Source organism: Dendrobates tinctorius, unplaced genomic scaffold, assembly GCF_039654945.1.
Source record: "Dendrobates tinctorius isolate UK_male_01 unplaced genomic scaffold, ASM3965494v1 ptg000020l, whole genome shotgun sequence".
NCBI classification, from domain to species: Eukaryota; Metazoa; Chordata; class Amphibia; order Anura; family Dendrobatidae; genus Dendrobates; species Dendrobates tinctorius.
This window is the reverse complement of record NW_027361688.1, coordinates 14,502,357-14,518,093: the sequence shown is the minus strand read 5'-3', so window position 1 is coordinate 14,518,093 and position 15,737 is coordinate 14,502,357. Positions and strand designations below refer to the sequence as shown.

General features: G+C 44.7%; 1 protein-coding gene across 1 annotated transcript; it reads left to right on the top strand.

The window, feature by feature from the left end:
* LOC141083157 (hepatitis A virus cellular receptor 1 homolog) lies at positions 1–14,576 on the top strand. The gene is made up of 6 exons (XM_073567336.1): positions 1–122; positions 3,455–3,799; positions 6,152–6,225; positions 10,912–11,020; positions 13,277–13,307; positions 13,979–14,576. The coding sequence occupies exons 1-6, from the start codon at positions 74–76 to the stop codon at positions 14,055–14,057; spliced, it is 687 nt and encodes a 228-aa protein (XP_073423437.1). The 5' UTR covers positions 1–73; the 3' UTR covers positions 14,058–14,576.
* Positions 14,577–15,737: the final 1,161 nt, after the last annotated feature.

Genomic DNA, 15,737 nt, shown 5'->3' with positions numbered 1-15,737 from the left:
CCTTTCACTAATTTCCTGTAATGTAGAAACACTCTCCAAGATAAAATTTGCTTTCTGTTAGGCAGTTAACAAGATGATTTTCTTGGTTGTGTCCATATCTGGTCTTCTCGGGACTTTCTCTGGTGAGCATTCATTGAGTTGTTTATCACTGCTGTGTCTTATGGTTTGGTGGTTGCTGACATATTATTACTTAATTCTTCATATAGTACTTTCTGCACCACAGAGAGAATTGGGTCACATGTGTCCGATCTAGATTGTCAACTAAAACCTTCTTGGGTTGGTTCCACCTGAAGTTGTGTAGACCCTCAACACTCGGCGTAGACTAGGACTCTTCACGCTCTCTAGTAGATGTGTCTCGTTCTAGGGGCAGCATCATTTAATTATCCAGAATTGGTAATAATTGGATATGTCCTGACTCCTGATACTTTCTGTTCTGGTGTCTTTTTGTCTGAAGATTCGTCATGTTGTGAGACAATGTGAAGTAGAATTACGAAGGAAAAATAGTGGTATCAATAAGAGTTGAAGATGAAAAGAAGAGTGAGGACATTTCCGGGAGGTCTGAGTAAAGGTGTGCAAGTTCACTCCACAAAGCCGAATGCTGCTGTTGGTGGGAATTGTTTTGTTTTTTTTCCACATATGTAGGAACATCATTTCTACCTCACTCTGATGGGATCTGTCCAAGAGCATGGCAAAGAAGAATGATAAGCAAGACATTTTTTTAACCAAAATTTGTGATAGTAAGATCCTATAACATTGTCCAGCCATAGATTTCTTATAACAGTGTGTACCAGCAACACATACCTCCAGAAAAGTGTGCCCAAGAGAGATGCCAACAAGATATCATGCCCATCACAGATAGCCCAGAACATTGTGTCTACCTAAGATGCCCTAATAAGAGCATGCCCCCCACATATTCCTAAGAACATCATGTCCATCATAGATGCCTCGAGAAGATCATGCCCACTGCATATGCCCCAGAAAATTATGTCCATTATAGATGCCTCTAGAAGAGCATACCCACTGCATATATTCTAAGGGCATCATGTTCATTTCAGATCCCCATGGAACAGCATGCCCACCACAGAACATCTAGTGCTCTTCAGTTACACCCAAAAGATCATGCCCTCCAAATATGTCTCCAAATCAGCCTGTCCAGCTATGATGACCCTGGAACAGCAAGCACTGATCATCACTTCTACCATCTAGAAAAGCATGCCCACCACATATTCTCTCAGAATAGCTGGTCCACCTCAGATGCCTGTAGAAGTGCTTGTCTACCACATATACCCTCAGACGAGCAAAACCAGCTCATACACCCTGGAACAGCATACCTACCACATACATACCCAGAGCAGAGTAAAGAGGATGCTCTTGCATCAACAGTATTACTGCATATATAAAAAAAGAGAACTACTTGAGTATTTTTATTTACATTCCGGAAAAATTTGGAGCTGAATTAATCATTTATATATTTTTTTTAAATATTTTTCTTTTTTTTCCAAATCATTCATTGGCCCACCTTGGGGACATGAACTTATGATCTCTTGATCAATACATTTGTTAGGGACGGCGGAATGCACCGAATATAAATATTAGGAGGTGCATTCGCCGCCCGGGGTCCACCGTGCGGTAGGTGACAAGACCGCTGCTGGACAATGGCAGACTCGCTAGCTGGCAAAGTGCTGCACTCGGGTTAACGTCACCCGAGAAGTGAAGGCGGACTCTGTTAAACCACAGAGACACCCTAATATAAATTAGGAATGAGCGCTGGGCCTGTTAACTCCAAAGGACCAGTTGGCGTGTGGCGTCGCAGCCACGAACGCCAATAAATGCTGCTACGGCAGCGCGGCGGTAACTATAGCCGCTAGACGACGGCGCCGGAAAGCCGGACACCGTCGGACGCTAGTGTACAGTGCGGGAAGCACAGTGGCGCATAGCTTGCCACTAACTGGAGCTGACCATTCGTATTATCAGAGGGAAGGGGGTTTCAAATAAGTCAGTCACCAGACACATGCATCCATCACCTTACACACACAGCATAATAGTCTACACTAGAGCATGGCCGAGCCGCCATGCGAGCTCTTTATAGCCATGCGCTTCCGGGACCTTCCAGTACTCTGGGAAGGACCAATCAGATCCGACACAGGACCTGAGCATGTGACCCCTGTTGTCCACTGAGAGGTCATCTTGCGGGCATGCCCAGCAGCACGGCGAGAGGACATAGCCTCTGGAGCTGTTCCCTGCAGAGCAGGTTGCGCTACCATTACTGCACCAGAGTTGGCAGCAACATCCAGACTCACAGAGCGAATCTGAGCGGAACACCTGGATCGCCGGGATTGCTGAGCAGGTCCCTGAGCGGTTGGAGGGAAATGGGAGACCGCTGGATGTACGGCTCTTGATTCCTGTTGTGCAGTCCCAGGAATCCGACGCCTAACAACATTGTAATTCTTTAATATTAGAGAATATTCTACTGTAGCAATGCTAGTCTCTTGGGAGTGATTTGAGGTATTACAGGAACCATTTCTATTTAAAGTCCACAACTGGTTCATTGCAGTCCTCATAACACACATCACAGGAAACTCAAACACAGCACTTGTACGTCTCAAAGTAACATAAAGCATAAAGTCCAAAAATAATGCTGGTTAATCCAGCTTGGCTTGGCGTCCATCTTCTTAGTCCTTTTGCAAAGGTATTCAATCCAGGAGATCTGTACAGCTCCATACACACAGACATGTGTGAGACAAACAGCTCTCAATTTTCAAAGTGAACCACACATAGAGGTGGAGATACGGTGAGCAGCAGTCTCTCCCAACTCATCAGCTGGTCACATCAATCTGTCATGGCTAATTAATCCCTTTTAGTCCGATCTGTGATAAACCATTACTTGACGGTTGTCTCCCAACCACTAGGTGTCTGATAGCCACCTTACATACCTCCCCCCTCTGCCTATAACTGTGTGCTTGGCACCGTCTACAACTAGACATGAGATTCTTAGGGTTAGGATTAGGGTTAGGGTTCTATATGGAAGCAGAAGTCCTGCTGGACTTGAAATCAGCAGGTAACACAAGCATTTCCCCCTTTTTCTTCCTGATCCACTTGAGTGAGGGATAGTCTGACTCTAAATTAAATTTTTACTCTAACAGATGGTATAGCAATGTGTCAACCACCCACTTTATGTCAAACATTCCTTTTATACAAGGATGCTCTTCTCTGTGTATCTCCTGAGACAGGACGGCTCCTAATCCGACTTCCCCTCCGAGGTCCATTTGGCCATGGCTGACTAATTTCAGGGCCATGATGTGTGGATTTATTTCATACTGAATGTTGATACTATACTGAAATACTGAAACTTAAATTCCTGCTTTGGGGAAATTACTGTATAAAATGAAGACACAATGATCAATGTTTATTTGTACTTTATTTCTAAATTCTTAAAAATCTCTTTAATGTGCAGTTGTTTCTATATTGGCAAAACATGTGACGGTGACCGGATTAATTAATGGAACAGCAACGTTACCCTGCAATTATTCCACCAGCAAAGGGACCTACACCATGTGCTGGGGACGAGGCAGCTGTGCCAAGATATATTGTAAAAATCGGATTATAGAGGCTGACAGCAGAACTGTGACCTGGAGGATATCTAATAGGTACCAATTACTGGGGAACATTAGTCAGGGGGACGTGTCCCTCACCATCTCTGGAGCCACCGAAGATGATGAAGGAACCTACTGCTGCCGCGTGGAGATCCCTGGGCCATTCAATGATAAGAAGGAACATGTGTCCTTGGAGATCAAAAAAAGTAAGTGTTCTCTCAGGTGACTATTAAAGGCACATAATATCAAGTAAAGCAAACACTTCTCCCTTAAAGGGAATGTGTTATCAAAATATGACCTATTGTTTGTCAAACTTTTTTTTTTGACAAAGTTTTTAATATTCCATATCTTTATTTGCATATATTAAAAACAAATAGGTGATGTCACAGCTCACCTCCTCCTCCCGTACAATAACTGAAACACCACTGTATACAGTAGATAACACACAATAGGTGATATCACAGGTCACATCCTCCTCCTCTACAATGACTGATATCACCTCTATATACAGTAGCTAACACAGGATCCATCATTCACAATAGGTGATATCACAGCCAACCTCCTCCTCCTCCTGTACAATAACTGACAGCACCTCTATATACAGTAGATAGCACACAATAGGTGATATCACAGGTCACATCCTCCTCCTGTACAATGACTGATAAGTGATAACACCTCTATATACAGTAGATAACACAGGATCCATCATTGACAATAGGTCATATCACAGCTCACCTCCTCCTGTACAATAACTGATAACACCTCTATATACAGTAGATAACACAGGATCCATCATTGACAATAGGTCATATCACAGCTCACCTCCTCCTGTACAATGACTAATAACACCTCTATATACAGTAGATAGCACAGGATCCATCATTCACAATAGGTCATATCACAGCTCACCTCCTCCTGTACAATGACTAATAACACCTCTATATACAGTAGATAACACAGGATCCACCATTCACAGTAGGTGATATCACAGCTCACCTCCTCCTCCTGTACAATGACTGATAACACCTCTATATACAGTAGATAACACAGGATCCATCATTCACAATAGGTCATATCACAGCTCACCTCCTCCTGTACAATGACTAATAACACCTCTATATACAGTAGATAACACAGGATCCACCATTCACAGTAGGTGATATCACAGCTCACCTCCTCCTCCTGTACAATAACTGATAACACCTCTATATACAGTAGATAACACAGGATCCATCATTGACAATAGGTCATATCACAGCTCACCTCCTCCTGTACAATAACTGATAACACCTCTATATACAGTAGATAACACAGGATCCATCATTGACAATAGGTCATATCACAGCTCACCTCCTCCTGTACAATGACTAATACCACCTCTATATACAGTAGATAGCACAGGATCCATCATTGACAATAGGTCATATCACAGCTCACCTCCTCCTGTACAATGACTAATAACACCTCTATATACAGTAGATAACACAGGATCCACCATTCACAGTAGGTGATATCACAGCTCACCTCCTCCTCCTGTACAATAACTGATAACACCTCTATATACAGTAGATAACACCGGATCCATCATTGACAATAGGTCATATCACAGCTCACCTCCTCCTGTACAATGACTAATAACACCTCTATATACAGTAGATAACACAGGATCCACCATTCACAGTAGGTGATATCACAGCTCACCTCCTCCTCCTGTACAATAACTGATAACACCTCTATATACAGTAGATAACACCGGATCCATCATTGACAATAGGTCATATCACAGCTCACCTCCTCCTGTACAATAACTGATAACACCTCTATATACAGTAGATAACACAGGATCCATCATTGACAATAGGTCATATCACAACTCACCTCCTCCTGTACAATGACTAATAACACCTCTATATACAGTAGATAGCACAGGATCCACCATTCACAGTAGGTGATACCACAGCTCACCTCCTCCTCCTGTACAATGACTGAAAACACCTCTATATACAGTAGCTAACACAGGATACACCATTCACAATAGGTGATGTCACAGCTCACCTCCTCCTGTACAATGACTGATAACACCTCTATATACAGTAGATAACACAGGATCCATCATTCACAATAGGTGATGTCACAGCTCACCTCCTCCCCTCTTATGCAATGACTGATAACAACTCTATATACAGTAGATAACATAGATTTTCTGGATTTGTAGATTAACCTTTTTAAACAGTATTATCTTGAACAGATGGTTTACCTTACTTGTGTTGGTGTCAGAGTACAGAGTATTCATACTATGTTGCAATATACTGTATCAGAGAAATCTGCTTCTTTGTCTTCTTGGACTGATCTTTCACTCTCAACTCACGGATAAAAAGTGTCTTCAGTGAATTCAGATTTTCATATTTCTGCAATAGGAAATGACAGTTGGTGCTCATGAAGTTCTATGGAGAGGGGAAGGGGAGGAGTTAAAGACAGACCCAGAGCTTTCCTAAAGTGACAGTTACATTTTAAATATTAAAGAAAATCTTATTAAAAATCTTGTTTTTCTTTTCCAGAGACAGATCATGAAGATGGCTGGGAACTACCAACCAGTCTACCTATCCCCAAGAGCTTCACCAACTTGACTCAGGTTCTTAATTTTTGTGATTGGTGCTTTTGTAAAAAAAGAGAGATCTATGTCCGACTCACAAATCTTAACAGCTCATCTACATATTAAAAAACATGGATTTCTCTGAAATAAAACATCAAAGTATCATTGTATTCATATTTCTATGACCTGCATGCCCATATAGACGGCTTATGTGGATTGATCCTACTGACAGATTCCCTTTAAAGAGTAACCATCTTTTTATTTTTTTTTTCCATAAACCAATAGTCGTGTAAATAAGAAACTTTTTAATATCTCTTATCAGAGAAATCTACTTCTTTTTGTTCCCATTCTCAGATTTTCCCATTGCTGAGATAACAGATGATTGGTTCTTATAACAATGTATGGAAAACTGTAACTGTCATTTCAGGAGAACTTGCAGCAGAATGTCTCTGTCGGCATCTAGCTTCTCCCTAGAATGTCTGTGCCTGCCACTAGCTCCTCCTTAGAATGTGTGTCTGCCTGTAGCTCCTCCCTGGAATATCCGTGTCTGCCTCTAGCTCCTCCCTAGAATGTGCGTGTCACCTCTAGCTCCTCCCTAGAATGTGTGTGTCGCCTCTAGCTCCTCCCTAGAATGTCTGTGTCTGCCTCTAGCTCCTCCCTAGAATGCCTGCCTGCCTCTAGCTCCTCCCTAGAATGTCTGTCTGCCTCTAGCTCCTTCATAGAATGCCTGCCTGCTTCTAGCTCCTCCCTGGAATATCTGTGTCTGCTGCTAGCTCCTCCCTAGAATGTCTGTGTCTGCCTCCTCTAGCTCCTCCCTAGAATGTCTGTGTCTTCCTCTAGCTCCTCCTGAGACTGTCTGTGTCTTCCTCTAGCTCCTCCCTGGAATGTCTGTGTTGGCCTCTAGCTATTCCCTAGAATGTCTGTGTCTGCCTCCTCTAGCTCCTCCCTAGAATGTCTGTGTCTGCCTCCTCTAGCTCCTCCCTAGAATGTCTGTGTCTGCCTCCTCTAGCTCCTCCCTAGAATGTCTGTGTCTGCCTCTAGCTCCTCCCTAGAATGCCTGCCTGCCTCTAGCTCCTCCCTAGAATGTCTGTCTGCCTCTAGCTCCTTCATAGAATGCCTGCCTGCTTCTAGCTCCTCCCTGGAATATCTGTGTCTGCTGCTAGCTCCTCCCTAGAATGTCTGTGTCTGCCTCCTCTAGCTCCTCCCTAGAATGTCTGTGTCTTCCTCTAGCTCCTCCTGAGACTGTCTGTGTCTTCCTCTAGCTCCTCCCTGGAATGTCTGTGTTGGCCTCTAGCTATTCCCTAGAATGTCTGTGTCTGCCTCCTTTAGCTCCTCCCTAGAATGTCTGTGTCTGCCTCCTCTAGCTCCTCCGTAGAATGTCTGTGTCTGCCTCCTCTAGCTCCTCCCTAGAATATCTGTGTCTGCCTCTAGCTCCTCCTGAGACTGTCTGTGTCTTCCTCTAGCTCCTCCCTAGAATGTCTGTGTTGGCCTCTAGCTATTCCCTAGAATGTCTGTGTCTGCCTCCTCTAGCTCCTCCCTAGAATGTCTGTGTCTGCCTCCTCTAGCTCCTCCCTGGAATGTCTTTGCCTGCCTCTAGCTCCTCCCTAGAATGTTTGTGTCTGCCTCCTCTAGCTCCTCCCTAGAATGTCTGTGTCTGCCTCCTCTAGCTCCTCCCTGGAATGTCTTTGCCTGCCTCTAGCTCATCCCTAGAATGTCTGTGTCTGCCTCTAGCTCCTCCCTTGAATGTCTGTGTCTGCTTCTAACTGTCATTTCAGGAGAACTTGCAGCAGAATGTCTCTGTCGGCATCTAGCTTCTCCCTAGAATGTCTGTGCCTGCCACTAGCTCCTCCTTAGAATGTGTGTCTGCCTGTAGCTCCTCCCTGGAATATCCGTGTCTGCCTCTAGCTCCTCCCTAGAATGTGTGTGTCACCTCTAGCTCCTCCCTAGAATGTGTGTGTCGCCTCTAGCTCCTCCCTAGAATGTCTGTGTCTGCCTCTAGCTCCTCCCTAGAATGCCTGCCTGCCTCTAGCTCCTCCCTAGAATGTCTGTCTGCCTCTAGCTCCTTCATAGAATGCCTGTCTGCTTCTAGCTCCTCCCTGGAATATCTGTGTCTGCTGCTAGCTCCTCCCTAGAATGTCTGTGTCTGCCTCCTCTAGCTCCTCCCTAAAATGTATGTGTCTTCCTCTAGCTCCTCCTGAGACTGTCTGTGTCTTCCTCTAGCTCCTCCCTGGAATGTCTGTGTTGGCCTCTAGCTATTCCCTAGAATGTCTGTGTCTGCCTCCTCTAGCTCCTCCCTAGAATGTCTGTGTCTGTCTCCTCTAGCTCCTCCCTAGAATGTCTGTGTCTGCCTCTAGCTCCTCCCTAGAATGCCTGCCTGCCGCTAGCTCCTCCCTAGAATGCCTGCCTGCCTCTAGCTCCTTCATAGAATGCCTGCCTGCTTCTAGCTCCTCCCTGGAATATCTGTGTCTGCTGCTAGCTCCTCCCTAGAATGTCTGTGTCTGCCTCCTCTAGCTCCTCCCTAGAATGTCTGTGTCTGCCTCCTCTAGCTACTCCCTAGAATGTCTGTGTCTTCCTCTAGCTCCTCCTGAGACTGTCTGTGTCTTCCTCTAGCTCCTCCCTAGAATGTATGTGTTGGCCTCTAGCTATTCCCTAGAATGTCTGTGTCTGCCTCCTCTAGCTCCTCCCTAGAATGTCTGTGTCTGCCTCCTCTAGCTCCTCCCTGGAATGTCTTTGCCTGCCTCTAGCTCCTCCCTAGAATGTTTGTGTCTGCCTCCTCTAGCTCCTCCCTAGAATGTCTGTGTCTGCCTCCTCTAGCTCCTCCCTGGAATGTCTTTGCCTGCCTCTAGCTCCTCCCTAGAATGTCTGTGTCTGCCTCTAGCTCCTCCCTAGAATGCCTGCCTGCCTCTAGCTCCTCCCTAGAATGTCTGTCTGCCTCTAGCTCCTTCATAGAATGCCTGCCTGCTTCTAGCTCCTCCCTGGAATATCTGTGTCTGCTGCTAGCTCCTCCCTAGAATGTCTGTGTCTGCCTCCTCTAGCTCCTCCCTAGAATGTCTGTGTCTTCCTCTAGCTCCTCCTGAGACTGTCTGTGTCTTCCTCTAGCTCCTCCCTAGAATGTATGTGTTGGCCTCTAGCTATTCCCTAGAATGTCTGTGTCTGCCTCCTCTAGCTCCTCCCTAGAATGTCTGTGTCTGCCTCCTCTAGCTCCTCCCTGGAATGTCTTTGCCTGCCTCTAGATCCTCCCTAGAATGTTTGTGTCTGCCTCCTCTAGCTCCTCCCTAGAATGTCTGTGTCTGCCTCCTCTAGCTCCTCCCTAGAATGTCTGTGTCTTCCTCTAGCTCCTCCTGAGACTGTCTGTGTCTTCCTCTAGCTCCTCCCTAGAATGTATGTGTTGGCCTCTAGCTATTCCCTAGAATGTCTGTGTCTGCCTCCTCTAGCTCCTCCCTAGAATGTCTGTGTCTGCCTCCTCTAGCTCCTCCCTGGAATGTCTGTGTCTGCCTCCTCTAGCTCCTCCCTGGAATGTCTTTGCCTGCCTCTAGCTCCTCCCTAGAATGTTTGTGTCTGCCTCCTCTAGCTCCTCCCTAGAATGTCTGTGTCTGCCTCTAGCTCCTCCCTGGAATGTCTTTGCCTGCCTCTAGCTCATCCCTAGAATGTCTGTGTCTGCCTCTAGCTCCTCCCTAGAATGTCTGTGACTGCTTCTAGCTCCTCCCTAGAATGTCTGTCTTCCTCTAGCTCCTCCTTAGAATGTCTGTTTCTGACCGTAGCTCCTGCCTGGATTGTATGTGACTGCCTATAGCTCCTCTCCTCTCCATAGAATTTTAGAAACACCAACCATAATCTCTTATCTCAGTAATGGAGAAATCTGTCTTCACTCAATACAGATTTTACCCAGGTTTTTATAGTGAAAGATCAGTGCAGGAGGAGAGAGAAGCTGATTTCTCTGATAAGATATATTACAAAACGTCTTATTTTCATGTGTACTGTTGATTTATGAAATAAAAATTAAAATGACAGTTACTCTTTAAAGAAAACACAATAGTTCTCATGAAACTAAATGGAGTCCATCAGGGTTTTTTGTGGCTGTCCTGTGACAGATTTGTTTCCTATTCTTATAACAGAACAGAAAAATGGAATTCTTAATGCTAATGTGAAGCATAGCATACTTAGAACATGGGTATGGAATATTGAAGGGTTACCCCCCAACCCCCCAAAAAAACTATCCCATATCCATGGAATAGGGGATAACATTTTGATTGTTGACAGTTTAACCACTGGGTCTCGAGATTGGCTTGTTGGAACCCTGAGAAAAAGCTCTGCATCCCTGTCCTGACAAGCTCAACCTTCTCTCCATTCATTGTCTATGGGACTGCCAAGAGCAGTGCTGTACTCAGCTTTTTTCAAGAGTCCCATAAACAATGAATAGAGCAGAGACCGCGCAAGAGCACCTCCGCTGCACTCAAAACAGAGTTCCAAAGTCCTGATCTCGATCAGACCCACAACGATCAAAAAGTCATCACGTATGCTATGGATAAGGGATAACTTGTTTTTTTTGGGGGGAAACAACTTTTTAATCATCATCATTATCAATTGAGATGTCCAAAGATGGCAATGTGGCATGTCAAAGCATTGCCATCTAGTAGCTTCAATACACTTGAAACCTGACTTTTCAAATAGCTTTGATGTGTATTCTATTGTCATTATTTTATTACATTTTTTATTATATTACAGGCATCGTCACCAAGTTTTGATCCCCAGATTTGGAATAATGAGGCCTATTTCTTTTTAATATTTGTTATACTGGCTGCCATACTTCTTACTACAGTTGCGTTATACATATGTAAGTAACAAAAAAGTCACAGAAAAGTAGAATTTAATACATTTAAAGGGGTAGGGAAGTAGCAATAAGGGGGTTCAGAGATGGTAGTCAGGACTACACCATGGCAACTGAGGGGGCTCAAAATCCCTTCTACCAAATACAAGCTACCAGTACACTAAAAGTCACATGGTAGATGGGGGCCCTATTTGATATTTTGCCTTTCCCTCCCCCCATTTACCATGTGCTGCTGTGAAGCAATTTTCTCATAGATTATGTTCATATGTTGAAGGGGTTGTTTAGCTTGGACAATCCCAATTCGTAAGCTCTAACCACATGTGGTTCTTTCCTGAAGAAGAAGTTCTTATAACTTCGAAACGCGTAGAATAAAAAATGCAAATATATTTATTAAGTACAATCTTGGACTGACATAACTCAGCAGTGCGGCGGATTTCGACAAAAAACTCTTCTGACACTTGTGTCTGCCTCTAGCTCCTCCTTAGAATGTCTGTATTTGCCTCTAGCTCCTCCCTAGAATATCTGTGTCTGCCTCTAGCTCCTCCCTAGAATGTCTGTGTCAGCCTCTAGCTCCTCCCTAGAATGTCTGTGTCAGCCTCTAGCTCCTCCCTAGAATGTCTGTGTCTGCCTCTAGCTCCTCCCTAGATTGTCTGTGTCTGCCTCTAGCTCCTCCCTAGATTGTCTGTGCCTGCCTCTAGCTCCTCCCTAGATTGTCTGTGCCTGCCTCTAGCTCCTCCCTAGAATGTCTGTGTCTGCCTCTAGCTCCTCCCTAGAATGTCTGTGTCGGCCTCTAGCTCCTCCCTAGAATGTCTGTGTCGGCCTCTAGCTCCTCCCTAGAATGTCTGTGTCGGCCTCTAGCTCCTCCCTAGATTGTCTGTGCCTGCCTCTAGCGCCTCCCTAGAATGTCTGTGTCTGCCTCTAGCTCCTCCCTAGAATGTCTGTGTCGGCCTCTAGCTCCTCCCTAAAATGTCTGTGTTGGCCACTAGCTCCTCCCTAGATTGTCTGTGCCTGCCACTAGCTCCTCCCTAGAATGTCTGGGTGGCCTCTAGCTCCTCCCTAGAATGTCCGTGTCTGCCTCTAGCTCCTCCCTAGAATGTCTGTGTCAGCCTCTAGCTCCTCCCTAGAATGTCTGTGTCTGCCTCTAGCTCCTCCCTAGAATGTCTGTTTCTGCCTCTAGCTCCTCCCTAGAATGTCTGTGTCGGCCTCTAGCTCCTCCCAAAAATGTCTGTGTTGGCCACTATCTCCTCCCTAGATTGTCTGTGCCTGCCTCTAGCTCCTCCCTAGAATGTCTGTGCCTGCCTCTAGCTCCTCCCTAGAATGTCTGTGTCGGCCTATAGCTCCTCCCTAGAATTTCTGTGTCTGCCTCTAGCTCCTCCCTAGAATGTCTGTGTCGGCCTCTAGCTCCTCTCTAGATTGTCTGTGCCTGCCTCTAGCTCCTCCCTAGAATGTCTGTGTCTGCCTCTAGCTCCTCCCTAGAATGTCTGTGTCGGCCTCTAGCTCCTCCCTAAAATGTCTGTGTTGGCCTCTAGCTCCTCCCTAGAATGTCTGTGTCAGCCTCTAGCTCCTCCCTAAAATGTCTGTGTCGGCTACTAGCTCCTCCCTAGATTGTCTGTGCCTACCTCTAGCTCCTCCCTGGAATGTCTGTGTCTGCCTCTAGCTCCTCCCTGGAATTTCTGTGTCTGCCTCTTGCTACTCCCTAGAATGTCTGTCTGCCTCTAGCTCCTTCCTAGAACGTCTTTGTCTGTCTCTAGCTCCTCCTTAGAATGTCTGTGTCTGCCTCTAGCTCCTCCCTAGACTGTTTGTTTCTGACTGTAGCTCCTCCCTCTTCCATAAAACTTTATAAGCCCCACTTGTCATCTACAATTTCAGTAATGGAATATCTGTGTTTGCTGAATACGGATTTTACCTGTGCATTGAGAGTGAAAGATCTATACAGGAGGAGAAATAGGCAGATTTCTCCGATAAGATATATTACAAAATTCCTTATTTTCACATGTGCTATTGACTTATGAAGTAAAAATTATAATGACGGTTATGCTTTAATAAAATAGGGTTTGTGTCACCCATACAACCCCTTTAACTAGAGGTGCCATAAGTCAGATTGTTGGTGTCCAGTGTCTATCCATTACACTTAAATCTGCAAACTCTGATTTGTTTAAAAAAACAAAACAAAAAAAAAAACACAGCGCCACTCGTCCACAGGCTTTGCCTGGTATTACAGTTTTTTTTTTTTAGTTATTATTATTTTTCAATGTTTTTTAGATAAATTCAAAAAAAGAAAAGCTTCTGTTAGGTAAGTAGCAGAAGACTAAAGGGGTTGTTTCTGTCTATTTGCCCTTAGAGGGGGGGAGGTCCCGCACTTTAGTAATTATAAAATATCATGGATATGTTACATGCTTGCAGCAATGGGCAAAAAAACCCAAACCTGTTACCCTTTTTTTTTCTGGAAGATCATCTAAAATATGAGAACGTTTGCAGTTGGATTTTTTTTTTTTTAGAAACTGTTGCCGTTACTAAATATTGCTGCTACATAGGTAGTATGGCGCCCCCTGGTGTTCTTCTCATTTACTCCTATGATGTCCACCTAATAATGGCATCTTACTGATCTCTGAGACTATCAATGATCTTAAATCGAGGCTTTAAGGTGCCCATCTGTTGAGTATCTATGATAATGGGATTCTCTATGTTCGGTAACTCCATAGACAATAATTGGGGTATTTTACTTTCCTATTTCTTCTCTATTTCCCCAAATAATTTTCCTTGTAAAATGTCACATCCATTACTTGCTTTAGCAGCAGCTGCCTGGCATTGAGTGCTCCAGTCCAGTTTAATTTCCATTAATGTCTCTTTATCAGTTTTATCCTTTTTTTTGCATGTTATCTTTACATTTTTTCCTTTTCTGTAAGTATGACTGTACATTTAATATAATTTTTTATTTAAATTTTTTTTTTTTTCTAATTATAGGACTGGACAAGCGACAGAGTTGAATAATTTAAGCAGTCCTGTCAATCAGACGGGGGAAAACTTTTATATCTTGGATTAATAATATTTGCCATTACTCGATACAAAAATAAAAAAAATATATTTTTCTGGAAGTGCTAAGTTATGCCCCCCCCCAAAAAAAAACACTTTATAAACCTAGAATATCATTGACCGTAGCTCTACACTGGTAAACCACACACCTAAAAAATGTAGAAACTGCTATAATGTTTCTCAGTCCAAGTAAACCACAACAATCATGTTCCTTCAAGGTGAAACAGTAATTCTCCCAATTCCCAGAATTATTTATGAAGACTTGCTATCAAATGATCTAGCATCAAGCACTGCTTCTGCTTGGTGCGCCAGACGAAGAGCAAAGACAGTATTGAATCCTGTGCGCTGCGCTGTGCTTTGACGCTTCTCTTTAAATCTCCTTTTATGTGTCATTTTATGAAAAGAACAAGAGAGCTCTGACCCCAAAAAGTGTCTTCTGCTGATAAGTAGGGTTATGGCTAGGGATAAGTTGGGGTTAGAGTTGGGGCTAGGGTTAGTGCTAGTGTTAGGGCGAGGGTTAGGAATAGGGCTGGTGCTAATGTTAGGGATAGGGTTAAGGATAGGGTTGGTGCTAGTATTTGGGCTAAGGCTGGGGTTAGGGTTGGGGCTAGGGCTAGGGTTAGGAATAGGGTTGGTGCTAGTGTTAGGGATAGGGTTAAGGATAGGGTTGGTGCTAGTATTTGGGCTAGCGCTGGGGTTAGGGCTAGGGTTGGGGTTAGGGATAGGGTTGGTGCTACTGTCAGGGCTAGGGAGTTGAGGCTAAGGTTGGTGCAAGTGTTAGGGCTAGGGGTTGGGGTATAGTTGGTTCTAGTGTTAGAGCTAGGGTTAGGGATAGGGTTGTGGCTATGGTTCTGACTATTGCTAGGGTTAGGGTTGGGACTAGGGCAGGGCCGTTTTTAGGGGGGGACGGGGTTTGCGATCGCCCGGGGCGCCACCCAAGCCAGGGGGCGCCTGCCTAGTGGCTAGTAGTGATGTGACGTTCATGAAGGATCCGATTCTAAGAGTCGGCTCCCTGCTGTGAATGAAATGAGCCGGCTCTGCACTGTGAACGAGCTGTTTGTTTTTTTTCTGGCGCCAGGCACAGGCAGTGACTCATCTGGGAGGAGCTGTCAGGAGAGAGGGGGAAATGTGTGCTGTCTGTGCTGGAGTGGAAATATTTAAAGTGATATACTCCTCCTAGCTTCAGACATGCATGCATTGCATACAGTATATGGCATGTGACTGTAGAGGGGTTAAACTCAAGTGACTCAGCAAGTTGGTCTCATGTTCTCACATATACTATAGTATACTTTACTAATTACTATTAGTTAATAGTCAGCTCAGCAGCAGCAGCAGCAGCAGCAGCAGTGCAGCACTGAGTGAGTGAGGAGGATTCAGTACAGGAACCCTACAGGGAGAAGCATCAGGTCTTGCTGAGGGTAGGGTAAGCAATATAATAAAGTGATTTCAGGCAAAAACCTGTGCAGAGATCGAGGTCCAGCCCCAATAATTAGGCCATGTGCACACATAATTTTTGGTGCTGCGGATTTGGAAAAATCCGCAGGTAAAAAAGAGCTGCGGATTAGCCCTGCGGTTTCACACCCAATGGAGAAGGTGTGAAACCGCAGCGCATTCCGCACAAAGAATTGACATGCTGCGGATTTGAACCCGCAGCAAATCCGCGTGGAAAAATCTGCAGCATGTGCACAGC